This window comes from Alternaria metachromatica (assembly GCF_023757995.1).
Source record: "Alternaria metachromatica strain BMP 0045 chromosome Unknown scaffold_25, whole genome shotgun sequence".
In the NCBI taxonomy this organism is placed as follows: Eukaryota; Fungi; Ascomycota; class Dothideomycetes; order Pleosporales; family Pleosporaceae; genus Alternaria; species Alternaria metachromatica.
The window spans coordinates 188752-205147 of NW_026055516.1; the positions used below are offsets into that span (position 1 = coordinate 188752).

At 52.4% G+C, this 16396-nt stretch overlaps 6 protein-coding genes across 6 annotated transcripts; 3 read left to right on the top strand and 3 right to left on the bottom strand.

The window, feature by feature from the left end:
* Window positions 1–658: 658 nt before the first annotated feature.
* Window positions 659–2554, top strand: J4E83_008546 (uncharacterized protein; the record flags this gene model as incomplete). The annotated part of the gene is made up of 1 exon (XM_049335442.1): window positions 659–2554. One exon carries the CDS (start codon window positions 659–661, stop codon window positions 2552–2554), a length of 1896 nt encoding a protein of 631 aa, XP_049185449.1.
* A 215-nt stretch (window positions 2555–2769) lies between these two features.
* J4E83_008547 (uncharacterized protein) lies at window positions 2770–3680 on the top strand (the record flags this gene model as incomplete). Its single annotated transcript, XM_049335443.1, has 2 exons — window positions 2770–3141; window positions 3228–3680. 2 exons carry the CDS (start codon window positions 2770–2772, stop codon window positions 3678–3680), a joined length of 825 nt encoding a protein of 274 aa, XP_049185450.1.
* A 1298-nt stretch (window positions 3681–4978) lies between these two features.
* J4E83_008548 (uncharacterized protein) lies at window positions 4979–6007 on the bottom strand (the record flags this gene model as incomplete). Its single annotated transcript, XM_049335444.1, has 1 exon — window positions 4979–6007. The coding sequence occupies one exon, from the start codon at window positions 6005–6007 to the stop codon at window positions 4979–4981; it is 1029 nt and encodes a 342-aa protein (XP_049185451.1).
* Window positions 6008–6660: 653 nt separating this feature from the next.
* J4E83_008549 (uncharacterized protein) lies at window positions 6661–8783 on the bottom strand (the record flags this gene model as incomplete). The annotated part of the gene is made up of 6 exons (XM_049335445.1): window positions 6661–7460; window positions 7511–7975; window positions 8027–8153; window positions 8201–8462; window positions 8511–8544; window positions 8600–8783. 6 exons carry the CDS (start codon window positions 8781–8783, stop codon window positions 6661–6663), a joined length of 1872 nt encoding a protein of 623 aa, XP_049185452.1.
* Window positions 8784–10062: 1279 nt separating this feature from the next.
* J4E83_008550 (uncharacterized protein) lies at window positions 10063–12352 on the bottom strand (the record flags this gene model as incomplete). The annotated part of the gene is made up of 3 exons (XM_049335446.1): window positions 10063–10750; window positions 10812–12199; window positions 12317–12352. The coding sequence occupies 3 exons, from the start codon at window positions 12350–12352 to the stop codon at window positions 10063–10065; spliced, it is 2112 nt and encodes a 703-aa protein (XP_049185453.1).
* A 2533-nt stretch (window positions 12353–14885) lies between these two features.
* On the top strand, window positions 14886–15682 carry J4E83_008551 (uncharacterized protein; the record flags this gene model as incomplete). The annotated part of the gene is made up of 2 exons (XM_049335447.1): window positions 14886–14917; window positions 14998–15682. The coding sequence occupies 2 exons, from the start codon at window positions 14886–14888 to the stop codon at window positions 15680–15682; spliced, it is 717 nt and encodes a 238-aa protein (XP_049185454.1).
* Window positions 15683–16396: the final 714 nt, after the last annotated feature.

Here is a 16396-nt window from a genome sequence, read left to right on the forward strand (position 1 = left end):
GTTGAACATAACAGATCAACCGTTGGTCCGAAGAAAGAGCGAGCCACGTAAGAGTACACGGCTGTGGTATCGTACAAAGGTACGACTCATTGTGACGTGGCGCTGACATGCGCGACTGCTGTCTGTGTCGCCCCGTGCCATCGGGGTTGTGGAAGAGGCTGTAGGCATGTATTGTGCCAGTTCAGTCTCATGAGTTGAGCGAAAGCAGATGCGGATGCTGTAGACTTGACTAGACCTGTAGGTAAGCTCGCGATACACATGACAGCACCACGTGTCGCGGCCTGGGCTGGACGATGCTCGAGCAGAAATGTTTCTCAAGCGGAGATTATCCGCACATCGGAGTTCACTGCGAGGAAAGTTGCGGGTAGAAGGGGGATACTCACGTTGGTTCCCCGGAGCGACGCCACGATCTTCCCCGCACTTCCCAGCGAGGAAGGTTTGCCGACCAGGTACACCACGGTGGCTTGGCATGCTACACGCGTATACGGATCACACCAAGATGGTAATCCGTTCACTCAGCTGATGACATGTCGTGACCCTTTTAACCGTGTTCAAAAGATTGTGTTTGTGCTGTAGTTGTCAGCTATTCTTCATCTTTGTTGCACATAACTGTCTGCTCACTCAATTCCTTACCTACGTCATCCAGCAAGCCACAAGCATGGGAGTCGGCGACACTTCAATTCGCTCCAGCGAGCGTCCCGAGGCCGGCAGTGTCAATATACCAGTCGGTGTATGGCCAACGTCGTCGAAAAACGAGTCCGTCGATGCACACAAGGTCGCCAATGAGGTCATTACACGGTTCAACGATGCACTCGCGAAAAAGGATCATGCGGCTATCGCCGACCTCTTCTCCAAAGCCAACAGTTACTGGAGAGATCACCTAGCGTTGAGTTGGGATCTCAGGACGTCGAAGGGTAGTGCAGACATCAAGAAGTACCTGGATTCCAGCAAAGTGCAAATGGAAAAGATTGAAGTGGACAAGAGCTCAGACTACCGCGCGCCAAAGTTTGGAGCGATCGATGTTCTAGGCGATATCACTGGCATTAACTTCTTTGTAACTTTTGAGACGAGCCTCGGGCGGGGCGAGGGTGTGATGAACCTAGCCGAAGACAATGGGCAATGGAAGGTGTTCACGCTGTACACTTTGCTGAAGGAGCTTAAAGGTCATGAGGAGCCATTGGGTCACCGAAGGACAAAGGGTGTGAAGCACGGAGGAGACCCGAATAGGAAGACGTGGAAGGAGACGCGTGATGCAGAGAAAGAGGAGATCGACCCGACAGTGTTGATCCTTGGAGCCGGGCAAGGCGGGCTTACAGTCGCTGCGCGCCTACGGATGCTCAACGTCCCCGCGTTGATCGTCGACCAAAATGAGAGGGTTGGTGATAACTGGCGCAAGCGATATCGGCAACTGGTACTCCACGACCCAGTATGGTACGACCACATGCCTTACGTGCCCTTCCCAGCACATTGGCCAGTCTTTACTCCTAAGGACAAGCTGGCGGAGTTCTTCGAGGCGTACGTGAACTTGCTGGAGCTCAACGTATGGACTTCGACAAGCCTCAAATCAACATCGTGGGATGAGAGTAAGAAGCAGTGGACCGTGACTGTCGAACGCCGGAAACCCGATGGGAGCACTCAGACGCGCACATTACATCCGAAGCACATTGTCCAGGCAACAGGTCACTCCGGCGAGAAGAACTTTCCCCAGATCAAGGGTATGCAAGACTTCAAAGGCGACCGCCTGTGCCACAGCTCCGAGCACCCAGGCGCGAATCCCGAGTCGAAGGGTAAGAAGGCTGTCGTGGTGGGATGCTGCAACTCCGGTCATGATATCGCGCAAGACTTCTTTGAGAAAGGATACGACATCACCATCGTACAGCGCAGTACAACATGCGTGGTTTCTTCCGAGGCCATCACCGACATCGGCAACAAGGGTTTGTACGATCAAGATGCACCGCCTGTTGACGACGCCGACCTTACTTTCTGGAGTCTGCCAAGCGAGCTTCTGAAAGCACAGCAGATCAAAGTCACCAAGATCCAAGCCGACCACGACAAGAAAATGCACGACGGTCTTCGCGCGGCTGGGTTCGGTCTTGACAGTGGTCCGATGGATTCAGGTCTTCTTATCAAGTACTTCCAGCGCGGCGGCGGCTACTATATCGATGTCGGCGCGTCTCAGCTCATCATTGATGGCAAGATCAAGGTTAAGCAAGGTCAGGAGATTGCGCAGATCTTGCCAAACGGTATCGAGTTCGCGGATGGTGATAAGCTGGAAGCTGATGAGATCGTATTTGCGACTGGGTACCAGAACATGCGCACGCAGGCACGAAAGATCTTCGGCGATGAAGTCGCGGACCGCGTCAGCGATGTATGGGGTTTCAACGACGAGGGCGAGTTCAGGACAATGTGGCAGAAGAGCGGTCATCCTGGTCTGTGGTTCATGGGTGGCAATTTGGCTCTGTCGCGATTCTACAGTAGGGTACTGGCGTTGCAGATCAAGGCTGTCGAAGAAGGCATGATAGAGGATGGCGAAGGCGCGAAGGCGCGACTGTAGTGATATGTAGTTGCCGTAGAATTCAGAAAGGGGCCGCGGCCGTTCAACGCACTTACCTTGAGCTTCCTCCGAGTTTTGCCAGTTTCGGATTTAGCGCGGGGCATGTCTCCACTCGCGCCGTCTCAAAATGCACAAGCTTCAATCCTTCAACATCATCTGATCCTAATTCATACTTCGTCATACGTGCACTTTAACCCAAGTTTTCTTCAAACACCATGACTTCGAAACCCCAAGTCATCCTCGTCGTCGGCGGAACGTCCGGAATCGGATACGCCACCACGCTTTCCATACTTTCTTCACCTTACCTACCATTGAACGCGAAAGTAATTGCGTTTGGGCTTATAGATTCGACCATCAAGCTTGAGTTCACGAAGCAGCAGAGAGAACGTCTCAGAATAGTCGAAGGCGATGTCACAGTGGAAGAAGATCGCGAGCTAGCGGTCCAGACGTGTTTCGATCACTTTGGAGGTCTCGATACTTTGGTGTACTGTGCAGGTGTTATTACACCAATCCAAAAATTGGAAACGGTCGACATCCAAGCCGTAAAAAGAAGTTTTGACATCAATGTTTTTGGCGCGATGAGCATGGTATGTATTGCCTTGACATACTACACTGCTCATTCCTACTGCTACATGACCTGATGTGACGCCATTCATACGCTAATAGTTCTCAGGTTCAACTTACGCTCCCAAAGCTCCGTGCTTCACGGATAGCGCATCCTCATAACGCTGGCCGCGGCAAAGTCCTAATCCTCTCTTCGGCCTGCGATGACACAGTATCCTACCATGGATGGATGCCTTATAGCACTACCAAAGCCGCGTTAACCCGGTTTATCTCTTGTCTCGCACACGAAGAGCCACTGCTTAGTGTACAGGGCGTATACCCGAAGTTAACACGAACCAAGATGATCGATGGACTAGTCGAAGGGAAGTATCGGGGCGTTATGGCGGACCACGAGATCGAGAGGTTCAGGATTTGGGATGAGATGGGTGATGAGATGGTGGAACCCCCTGAGCTCTGTGGAGAGGCTGTCGCTAAATTGGCGTTGGGATTGTTCGAGGGCGGGAAGAGCGGAGAAACATTGTATTACGACGAGCATGTTCCGCGCAAGATTGCGGGGACGTAAACAGTGGGAGTAAGGTGTGGAATACATGAAGACATATGAAGATATTACTTTCTCTGGCCAGTTTATTGCTTTCACATTGTCAGCCATTCGATCCGAGCTTGAAGTATTCACTCTGGCCGGTCCTAAACCCCGCCACACTAGTACAAACTGTAAGCATTACACTGAGTTGAACACCCGATACCATGCTTTCTCCACCACACCAGGCACAGTCAAACATGGCAGAAGATCGACTCGTGTCTGCATCACGCAGCGCGATTATGAGCGACGGTATTGCGGACGCGGAGTGAGCAGTCCTTTGAATTTAATCTCAACTCACTAACATGATACAGTCTCGATGACTTCTTCAAGAGCATTTATTCCCGCCTTCCTCCAGAGCTGCGCTTGATCATCTATGACGAGCTTCTGACAGAAGATATGATGCACGACATGGCTAGCTGCGCGAGTCCTACCGCTTACGCCTATCCGCTCAACCACACCACGTTCATGTACAAACCAACCCCTCGATTCCTCAACCCACGCATCTTGGATAGCTCTTTCGCGATCGAGATAGTCAAGGTGTTCTACGGCAGGTACATCGGTTTTGAAGTCCAGCACCCGCTGCGCATTGCGACTCTTCTTCAGCGAGACTTCTTCAAACTCGGGTATCACATCAAACTCGCCAACTCTGTCCTGCGCAGTCTCACAGTCGACGGCTGTCTGCTTTCCCATAACAAGCACTTCCTCAATGTCAAGATGCTTCCCACCCAATTTGCTCCGCTATTCGGTGCGCAGCAGCGCCTCGCAACTGGATTTCATCTCAACATTCGTCTATGGACTGACAATAGCGCACTCTACACTGCAAAGGAGAGCAACGCCCAAGGACTGGCTCTACAGCGCACTCTACAGGCGCTCAAGCCAATTTTCGCGAAGCTGATCGAGAAAGAGCCCACGGCTACTCACAGCGTAGTGCTGGAGGTTGCCCACAAACACAAAATCACATTAGATCTGACATTGGCAGAGACATCGTCGGGTCGCCTGGGTACCCAAATCTTTTGTTGGTGTTGTAAGTTGCAGGATACATATTTTCTAAGCTTGTAGAACGAGCTATCGACGCATAGTTTGAACGCGGACTAATACTTCCCACAACAGTGTAAACGGTTTTTGCATAGGTGTGGAAAGCCATGAGTGAGTAAGGGTTGGGACAAGCAGATATAAGATTCATGGAAAGGACTAAGGCATTAATGATGAACGCGCATATATCGAGAAGTACAGCGGATGGGTATCTAGAATCAGACTGATGACGTTCCTCATCAGCTCAGTCAAGACTGACGACCTACTTTGTCATCCTCGGTGACCTTCACGATCACAGCCCCGATTCCCGGCCCTTTGCCCCAAACACGATGCGCTTCCGGAACCTCTTCCAACGCCCACATCTTCCTGATGGGCACCCGAATTGTACCGCTCTCCAACATTCTGAAAAGGGCCACTAACTCCGGCTTGAACGTCTTTTGATCGCGATCAATGTAGTAAAAGCTCGTCCTGTAGGGGCAAAAGGGCACCATGCCTCTTGCGAGTAGCTTTATAACCTGAGGTGGCTGACTACGAGGTTTTCCACCGGTGAGCAGGTCGAAGTTACCACCATAACCCACAAGAAGGCCTCCCTTCGCCAGGATGTTCCAGCTGTCGTCCCAAGACTCGAAGCCGAGAGCGTCGTATACGATGTCTGCGCCGCCCACGTCCTTCATGGCTTGCATCCAGTTCTTGTCGGAGTAGACGAAGGGCATGGCACCCGCTTCGCGGATAGCTGCGTGATTGACGGCTGATGCTGTCCCGTAGACTTCCGCACCTTGCATCTTGCAAAGTGTGAGGATGGCAAACCCGACGCTGCCGCTGATACCGTGGATAAAGACGCGCTGGCCAGCGGAGATCTTAGCTGCGCGGTAGGCTAGCCCGTAGGCCGTATTCCAATCCAAGACCAAGGCAACTGCCTGCTGTAGATCGAGTCCTTCTGGCACGCTAACGAGATGTTTCTCAGGTTGATTGCAGAGCTCGGCTTCCGCATCGTATTTTGTGAGGCAAGCGACGAGGTCTCCAACCCGGTACTTCGTGCAAGCAGATCCATTTTGGTGTACGCGGCCGATGAGCGCGTAGCCCGGCGTCAATGGTGCTTTTCTTTGCAACGGGTAGGCACCTTGTCGCATGGATATATCTGCACCGCCCATGCTGGCGTAGAGCACTTTGATTTGGACTTCGTTGGGGGAAGGCGCGGGGATGGGGGCTGTGACAACCGACACGTTCTCAGGGCCGCCGAACTCTGAGATCAGGACTTTGCGAATGGGGGTAGACATCTCTTGTTTTGAGTTGAAATCTGGTCAGCGGTTTCGTGTATCGTCCTATCTGGGATGCAATCGATGGTGTTCGAAGCGCAAAATTGACGGAAGCTGGAATGATGGGCCCTGATGACTGCTGTTGCGCGTACTCTTATGCCCATCGAGCCTGGCAGTACAACAAAAACTGCGACGCCCATCGAGGCGGAGTATGGGCTGATGCGCTCTCATCCTCACTGTGAAGGTGGGATGCGGAGAGTTCGTGGCTTCGAGATGGAGGCCTGACGCTGAGTGCGGAGAGACTGGTGGTCTCCTCGGGGAGATAATCTTCCCGTCTCTCCGAAGAGGTTAGCGGCTTACTATTTTAGGAGCTAGCCTCAGTCACTGACGGGGGATGATTGCCCAGGCGGGATCCATTCACCTTAGAAAAGGTATTCAGCTCAGACTGTCGCCAGGAAGCTTATGCACGTCATCATCGAATTTGGCCTAATGCGCGCCAGTCGTACCGCCAACATGTGGGACGCGCTCTCACACACTCGAGGAGACATTGTGTGACCTCATGTTCAGTGCATCGTCATCCTCACCAAAACAGCTCACTCTCGAACAAAGTATGGTACTCGGGTATCATAAAAATTGACATTGCTTTGATCCTATCTCTTCAACACCCCTTTCTTTCACACCTTATACTTTCCCTTCGCAGCTTCCTTGATGATGTCTGCTGCCTTCTCCGCCGTCGCATACACAGTGGTCATGATGTGAGAAGCTGGGAGAATCGGCATGACACTGGCATCAACGACCCGCAGGCCGTTAATGCCATAGACCTTCAGCTCTTGATCCACGACACCACCATCTTCCCTAGCACCCATCTTGCAGCTGCCAGCAGGGTGGTACAGCGTCGATGCGGTGCTGCGAATGAAAGCATCGATGTCCGCAGAGGCGGTGACATTGTTGCCTGGAACGGCCTCGAACGGATTGAGCGACGCAATAGATGGCGTGGCAACGAATTTGCGAGCCCAGTGTACACCTTCGCGCAGGAGTGCAGTGTCGACTTCGTTACGGAGGAACCCTACATCCGCGACTGGGCGATCGAACATGCTGGATGAGTTCGCCTTAACGCTTCCACGCGAGTACGGATGCTGAAGTCCGAGCACCACGACGCCGTCGGCCCAGATGATCTCCATCATCGCGGAATCGTTGGCTTGGAGCTTCTTGTTGAGAGAAGCAAATTGCGCCTCATAGCCTCGTGCGACTTCAGTGGGGGTATCAGCCGAGAGAGAGGCAGATGATCCACCTGCGACTGCTTGAGCCAAGATAGATTGTGTGGCGTTGGAATAGGTTTGAAGCGGCAGGAAGAGAAGGAAGTCACCGGTCGGGGAGGTTAATGGGCCAGACTTCTCGTTATCGTACTGCTCGCGAGCTTGAGCGGCGAAGGTAGTGTTTGATGCCAGGGTGTTCGTTAGAAAGCTAGTGTTGACTGCGCCAATGTCAGTATCTCCTCAGCTAAGAATACAATTGCCAACTTACGGACGTTCACCACGGCGACGGAAAGATGGTCGTGCAGGTTGTATCCGACGGCCGGAAGATCAACGACGGTGGTCACATTGATGGATTCGAGCAGAGAGGCTCCGCCAATTCCAGAAACCTGCAACAATTGGGGTGTATGCAACGAGCCAGCAGCGAGGATGACTTCTCGCTTGGCCCTAGTCTGTTGACTCTCGGCATCTGCAGAAGTTGAGAACTCAACACCAGCAGCCTTGACCGTGTTCGTCTCATTGCAGCTTTCCGTAAGGACGCGCGTCACAAGACGGCCAGTGAGAAGATGATAATTTGGGCGCGGTTCGGCAGATGCATAGTAAGCTTCTTCTGCGGAGGAGCGTGTCCAGTTCATTGGAACCATGTTGTGTGGGCAGAAATAACCGCCGAAGGCATTCCCAGTCGCCTGGTCATTGATAGAGATTCCTAGTTCCTTGGTAGCTTGTACGAGGTTTTCTGAAATAGTCATCAGTATCTTGCCGCATGAAAATGATGCGTCAAACTCACTAGTCGTTGGCCAGAAGAAAGGAGAGTAGGTTACTTCCATGTATCCCTCATCGCCATGGTATTCCGGATTGACCTGAATGTCGTATTCGGCTTGGATCTCGGCAGTGGGTGGTGTGAATTTCTCGTTCTATACACTGGTTAGAAAATGTCAAGGAACTGCCAAAAAGAACAAACCTTTTTAAAGTACTTCAGGAATGTCTCGAAATTCCAACCTTTGTTCCCTAAGGTCTCCCATCCATCATAATCAGATCGTGCGCCTCGGTCGAACACCATGCGATTCAGTTTTGTTGACCCGCCCACGACCCTGCCTTGTGGAATGGAGACAACTCGGCCGTCTAGTGCTGGATCCGCAGCATACGATGTGTTCCAGTCATACTTCGTTCCTACAGCACCGCCTGCAAGCCCTGGGATGGTGACGTAGTCCTCGTTCTGGTCACTGGAGACAAATCAGCATCGTGGTGGATGTGGTGTTTATGCGACTTACAGATCGCCGGCCTCAATAACGAGTACGGTCACATCTATAACAGGACGACGTTAGTGATTTCCGTAAACCAGGATATTGCGTAAGCCTACCCTTATCCTCGGAAAGTCGATTGGCAACGGTAAGACCCGACGCGCCGGCGCCTACGATGACATAGTCATATTCTGGAAGAAGTTCCTCTGCTCTTGAGACGAGCTGCGCATTGGATAGTGGATGTGCGAAAAGACCAGTCGCAGAAAGCGCGACAGTCGCTCCGAGACTCAAAAGAGAAGGCATGATCACAGCGTACAGTAGCAAGCGTGACTAACGTCCTCACGAAAGAGTACTTGGGTATATGTACCTAAAGAAAGTCGAGGTAACCGTAATAACACCGGCGGTCGGGCCGCCCGCATCTGCCGATGTGTTGAACAACACCAAGGGCCCAGCCGAGACCAGTCCATGACATTCGTCAACATATAGCGCATGGCGCGTTGGCGAGTTTCCGATTTATAATGGTTCGGCGGCTTTTATCCTGTGTACGCGATAGTTTTCAGGCAAAAGCAGATTAGCGGAGGCGGAGTCTGACGCCAGTAGATCCTCCGACCTTATCCGGGGAGTGAGCCGTGTTGGCGTTTTCCTGGGGCCGCTGTTTATGTGCACGGTGTGGCTTGAAGGATCGTCATGATGAAGCCGGTAATCCATTGGTTCGCTGCATCGGTTCGGTGCTTCGCTGGAAGCGGGCTGTGTTCAGTGGCTTGAGGGCGATTATGTCGTGCCTTGTATGAGGGCGTTTATCGGCCCTGCCCAATATCTGCGGCATCTTGCTGTCGTGTTGCGGCACAGTTGAGTGTATGTCACGTGTTTTCTGCGGTAGTGGACCTCGGCCCGGGCGGGTCTTGCCCAGGTGCCCAGGTGGGCTCGCTTACAGCTTGCGCGTTGTCGACTTGAAAACATCCGATGCAAATGCGCGATACAACCACGCCAATCTTGAAATACGAAGTCTCAGCCTGTATGAGACTGCCGATGCGATATGGGAAACCGAGCGATGTAAGCTTTGTTTCGCGTTAAGGTTTGGAGATGGATGTCAAGTTACGGGAGGCCTTTCGAGAGTAGCGCCCCTACACACGCGGTGCACTACTCAGGTGGCTATGTCATCGCTGTCGCCCAAGGACTAGACTAATGTTTGATGGCATCCATGTCCACTACGCAATCGTCATATGCGAACTCGGAGTTGCGTCGCGAGCCACCTTGAGTGGCCCTAGTTTAAAACGAATTCAGATTGATAGATAATCATCTAGCCGAAAGAAAGCCTTGCATGGCAAGTGTGTTTACTCACTGTCGTGTTCGCTATGACGCATTATGAACCAACGTGATCTCAGTGTTGATTGAGTACCCTACAAGACCTATTTGCAGAAGTGAAGGACAACACTGAAGGCCAAAAGCACGAGACAGCCGGCATGTTCACGAAATGAATGAACGGTCGATACCTCCTACCTCGCGAGATCAATGAGACTGCTCACGCAACAGTGTACTTAGAATGGCGAGATCACCCTCAACAAAATTGGCCGACTGCAAACTAGATAGGAAGAGAAGTGTCGGTGTCGGTGGCTGTCGACCACATACTCCTAGTGTCGTCCCGTTCTGCCCTCCTTCTGGCTTCGTCATCGTCTGCCCCACCATCCATCATACCGAGTGCTTTCTGCCTCAAGTTCAGCACGACCATGAGATGCTCTGCACTCAAGCGTTCCTTTTTCCTCGCCGCCAAGATCTTTGCAGTCTTGATCGCGCTCTTGATCTGACGCCCATTGAAGTTGAGCTTTGCCAGTTTCTCCAGTTCAGCTTCTCCGACATCCACATCCTGCGCATCGATAGTAGCCAGGAAGTTGCGCCAGACTTGAAGGCGATCACTTTCTCCGAGCGAGCTGTAGCTCAGTGTGATATCGATACGAGATTCGAAAGCCGTGTCGATACTGCGCATCCGATTCGTAGTCAGAATCATGATGCCTTTGTAGTATTCGAGTAGGCGAAGGAAGACCGAAACAAGCTCGTTGCGTTGGAGGTTGTTCAGAGTGCGCGCCTCCATGAACACATCAGCTTCGTCGAGAAGCAGGACAGCACCGAAGTGACCACACAAATTCAGCGCACTCTCCAGATTATCCTCGACGGTGCGCGCGCTCGTTCCTAGGTCACCAGCCCCAAGCTTATATAGGGGGCGGCGCAGGTGCTCAGAGACGGTCTCTGCAGTGAGTGTTTTACCCACGCCTCTGATAGTTGGTATCCAAGGTCAGTACATCTCTCGCAGGCAGTGCGAACTGGGCTACTTACGGAGGGCCGCAAAGCAGCATGATCATGCCTTGGCCTTTACCGACTACAAAGTCATCGAAGGGCTTTCCTTGCTTGAACTGATCGCGGTCTACCAGAGCCAAGACCAAATCCTTCTCGTCCTGATCGAGGACTAAGCTGTCGAAAGCATGCTCAGCCCAAGGTATCTCGTGAATCTTAGTCACGTCTAGTATCTCCCACTTCTTCTTCTCGATATCGAAGCACTTGACGTAATGTACAGCTAGAAGGCATTCGTCATCGGTCATTGGCGAGAGATCCAGTTCGATTGCTGATCCCGGGGTGCTAGGGATACTGGGGGAGTAACGGTTCATGGATTGAGCCCACGTTAGCTGGCCTATCTCAGACAGTTTCGCGTATTCTAGAGGCACGAACCCGGTCTGGAATTTGTGGTATGCTCGCGCGTCAATAACCATGCGCTCGTTTACACGCTCTTCGCGCTCGTCGGTAAAGGCTTTGAAGAATTGGCCGCGTAGCTCTTCGAACCGACGGCCTCGTTTGATGAGTCGTTCACGGATACTCGCTTGATCAGGATGATCATCGAGAGGTGATACATCCAACGCAGTCAAGGCCCGTAAGCCCTGATACTGGAACACGTGTTTTGGTTGGGCAAGAAGACCACATCGCCTTCCATCCCAGTCGACCACATCGACGCCTATCGACCAAAACATCTTTTGCGCTGGGGGAGGCATGCACGTAATGTTACAATATCGAACAACCCCGATCGAGTCCGTCTTATGGTCCAGAACCATCATGGCGGGAATAAGAACCAAGTTTAGGTCCTGGAACGCAACATGCCCGGTCGCCTTTATGTCGCGGATCTTCTCGAAAGACTCCTTGAGTAGAGGTTCGAGAACATCCTGGAGTAAATCGAGGTGGTGCTTGGTCTCAGATCCCGGATCGACACCATCCTTGAAGCTAAGCATCGCTTCCCATCGATGAATGAATGGAAGAAACGGTGGTGCGAACGACTTCATCTCATGCTGTGTCAAGCCTGGATAACCTTCGAGTATCTTCTCCAGCGCAGCATGAAGGAGCGTACTGTTGATGCGTACTTCATGTATCTTCCATTCATCCCTCACCTCGTCAAAGCGATGGTAGACGTTTACAGCGAAAGCTTCCCGTGCTTTCTTTGTCCGAATTTTGTCGCCTGTAGCACCGTATACCAGCGGTTTTTCATCCACCCAATGGTATCTGTTGGGATCCTCATCGGTCGGGACGCGGTATATATCTCGGTAGTCGCAGCGCGTGCCCGTATCGATGGCCTCCGTCAGGTCGTCTGCGGCGGGCAGCTGTTCACCTGGAAGGTACGCATGCGGAGCGAACCCAGGTGGCGGACCTAAGCTTGGATCCCAAGGGCCTTGATACATCATCTAAAGTGAATTAGTGGGTCACTGGGAGTTCAAGATGCAGCGGTGGTGTCTAACCATCTGTTGGTTCGGCACAGGCCTTGCCTCGCGTCGTGTACGTCGCGATCGTTGGCTACTAACATCGTGTTGCGGTGGTATAGGAGGATAACCGCACATCTTCTCAGTAGACGACTGTGCAAAGAAGTGAACGTTTGGATGCTCCAGTAAGGCTGAGCGTGAACAGGGGAGATCACAGTCGAGGAATCGCAAGTTCACGGTACTGAATACCGTCGGAACAGATGACAATGCTGGAGTAGTGATCCAAGTTGCAAAACCCGTCAAGCTTATGTCCTGAGCAGAGTCTGACGAGAGTGTCGCCGGATATATGGCTACTCGTTGATGGATGCCTGATGAGACCGGTGAACCTCAGGCTACACAACAGCCTCCCATACAATTGGCTAGAGACCGGAAGCAGTGCCCCGCACCTCAACAAGATTTCAACAGGGCAATAAGAGGGCAACAAGATAAGGTGACACGAGGTTCGCGCGTGAGTGGATTTAGAGCACCTGATCGTACGCTGCAGCTGAGGTATGCCCAGCTCCACCACTACCGCTTGTGTCACTATAGCCAGCACTAGCTCCCCCATTGAAGCCGCTGCCGTCAGTGCCCGCACACTCAGAAGAGCTGTGACTTCTAGGCGAGACACTCTCTGTTTTCCCACTCTCATTGTCATCCTTTGTGGAACTTGTAGAGCTCGGTTGTACGCTGCCTACTGAATCGTTGTTTCCGGAGCGCGTAGACTCGTGATGCGCAGAGGACGCAGAATCGTGTTGGATCAAGTCTGGCCTCTCATCGTATCCTGTGCCATAATGCTGATGATGATCGATCTGAGCGAGAGGACCAAAGAGCAAGGCCCGAATCGCAGGATCGGTCACATCCTGGACCCTGGGTGTATTCAAACCACGCGATCGGTATTTCGGCGGAAGAGGGATAGCAGTGTCTATTGGTTGCACAGGCTCGATACTGGCGACTGGATTCAACTTGATGAGACGAAAGGGCGGCTTCTTGGGAGTCGATAAGCCCGCGGTGGCTTGCGAGGTTTCGTTGCCGACTGCCTGTGGTTCGCGTGCTCGCCGATTGCGCAGTGCGGAGAACTAATGACCGTCAGTGTATTGCAGTAGCCATTCGGTTTGATACTATACTATACAACACATTGTCGCTAAAGCCCACGGGGCGTTAGTGTAAGCGGGAAGCACAACAAAAGTTGACGCGAAGTGAGGATACCGAAAGAGACTGATCAAAAGCGTAGAACAAACAGCAAGCGGGTTAGCCGGCTACGTTACGCATACATTGCTATACTTGCAGCAATGTTATGGCCTCGTTCCTGGCTCGTGATACTTGAGGAGCCGAAGCACAGCCTATCCGAGGTACCGTGGCTCCGCATGCCTGATACGGAACGATCACGACATTGGGAAATCGTAAAGTTTGGCTCTTTCGAGATGCCCAGGTGGTGTCGAGGTCGAGAACGTGTTCTTGTGAAGCGCACATGTTGCTGTGTCGCGCAACACCTCATGACTTGTTTTGGGACAGCATGCCTTCCTCCGATTCTGGAGGGTAGTACATGAGAGGCCGGAGCGGGATTGCGGGTTGGACTGGTGAAATTCCGGAGGGACTCAGGAGGTGCGTCCGCAACCTTGGGATTACCCCGCGACGACGCGTCAGTACGATCAAGTATAGACTTTCGAGCGTACCCAACCACACGCTCCTACACTCTGCGTTACGATGATGTCCATGATGATAGGTGGCTTGATGGTGGGATGTATTGTGGTGTTGAATGTGTTGGTCGCAGGAGACGCGAACAGACACGTCCATCCATTAGCAAGAGCGGCCAGCGCTTCGCGCTTGCGCTAGGCCGGCATCATCGCTCGCACATTGACTCTGCTGCACCACTCTTTCACGACACCCTGTGAGATCTCATGCCACTGTTTCACGTAGGGCCGAATCCTGCGATAACAATTCAAGATTTCTCGACGCCTACATCACGCAGCGATGCGAACCATGAGCACATCTCCGAGAATATGACATCATCGCAGTCTGGCCTGCCACATTGAATACGAAGCGCAAGGGCTGTCGGATGGTCACCCCAAGTCTAGTATGAACTCCTATGTTGAGCGAAAAGAAAAGCAATACCAGATGAAGCGCTGTAACATTCATTGCTCGAGTTACTTTGCTATTCGCACTGTAGGTGAAGAGCCACTTACAGTGACCGAGCGGTACACAGCTGGGCCTTTCTCCTGGCGTATCAATGCCAGAAAATTGCGCATCCAGGGATGGTCAGCGCCTATAATCTGAGACCCAGAGCATCACGTCTTGCCACAGACTGCCACGTCGACGACACGTGACCAACTCGACCCTTGTGCAAATCACTTCACCGCTCCACTCAGTAAACAAGGCACCATGGCAGGATACGAGAGCGGATTGACAGCATGCGATAAGTCATAGCTGACAGTTGGAGATTTATTTACGCATAATACAACTGTCATGTGCAAGTCCATTCACTCATCAAAAAAAGTTTCGCGATTTATAACTCAGGGTCTGGCTGCATCCTGTTGAACGACCCCACGGACCCCTGCATACCTCAACCCACGGCACCACTTAAGCTCGATACTGGGCTACTACGTCATACCTCTTTGCAATCGCGAAGTTTGCCATGTGCTACCACAACTATTCCCAGCATAATGGGTAAGTCCTTGTGGTTTGCGGTGCCTTTTTGGGGGAGCAATTATTGTGGAAATCAGCTTATCTGACAACTTCGTATGTAGTTGCGGCCATATTGGCGAATCGCATACGCAACCATGGACGCTGTGCGACACGGCGATTCAGAATCTGAACGCGCTCCGAGGGCCCAACTCCCCACCAATCTCCTCGCCCACAGCAAACTATGCATCACCACCAAAGCGCAGCTCATCCACGCGACGCTTCTTTTCGCTAAGCGGACAGCTTTCGCGGTCTTCTACTAATGCGTCGACGAATTCGCGTCGCGCCGTTTCGGGCCCGTCAGGCACGACAACGCCCCGAACTTCAGACTCAAGCTCGGGGTCCTACAACTATACCATGGCGCTGGATTACAGCACCTTACCAGACCATCAGCTCGCAGCTGTGAAATGTGCAAACCCTATCAAGCGCACGCATGTTAGTAGGGACATGGTGGTCTGCAAAGATTGCGCACGCGAGATAGGCCATATGCGCAACATGATTCAGCGATACGACAAGACCGGTAGCATACGTGGCACCGCCGCGTTTGAGAAGTTCTTGAAGTGGGAGGGAGAAGGCGGAGGAGAAAGAGAGGGCGACATGACCGTGCCAGTGGACGATGACAACGATGGTGGGTCGTTTGGGGCTAGGCAAGCTATTATCATGGGCCATCCAGAGAGTGTCATGAACGCTGAGGGGCCGAGGGGCTTGGGGACGCTCGAACGCGAGGGAGGATATGACTATCGGTATTGAACAACGAAATGTGTATTGAAAGAGTCGGAGCGAGGGGAAGCGGCACGTAACGAAGACGTCTTTAGGTTTTGTGGATAGCACGGATAGCACTTACGCAACCTTTACATCGCTCCAAGCTCAATGTGGTCCGGCCCCTCCCGCAGCTTACCACTAGCGTGTAATGACATGCAAGTATGAATTCATATACGAAGTGTCCTCTTCATATTGCAACAACGGGACCACGATGAGCGCTAATCCCTGCGAACTGTGATAGATCATACGAGAATCAAACGACAGGTCGGCCGTGACGGTCTTGTTGTTCCGCGGTTGCCATATGCATACATACACAAGACCCGCGCAGACTATTTCCGTTAACGAACCCATGCATGCCAATTACCGGAAACATGCAAGAGCTGCAAATGCTTATGTCAGACTTACACTGATCCACTTCTCTTCATACGTTCTGATTAGCTCGGTGGTAACCTCCTCCACCGCCTCCCTGTTGTCTATCTTTAAGACAGATACTGCACTGTGCACGCACCCGAGGATTGCGCATTACCACTTGCTTACAAGGAAACGGAGTTGCGCAGCACTAGCAGCCACTACTTCGCCCCCTTTCGCCGTCTGCGCCACCTGCCTCCAACACGACGCATCGAAGCTTCCACTTTCGGAAGCAGCGCGAAGATGGACGCGACTATGTAAGTTTGAAGCGAATCCTAAATCACGGGAATGCAG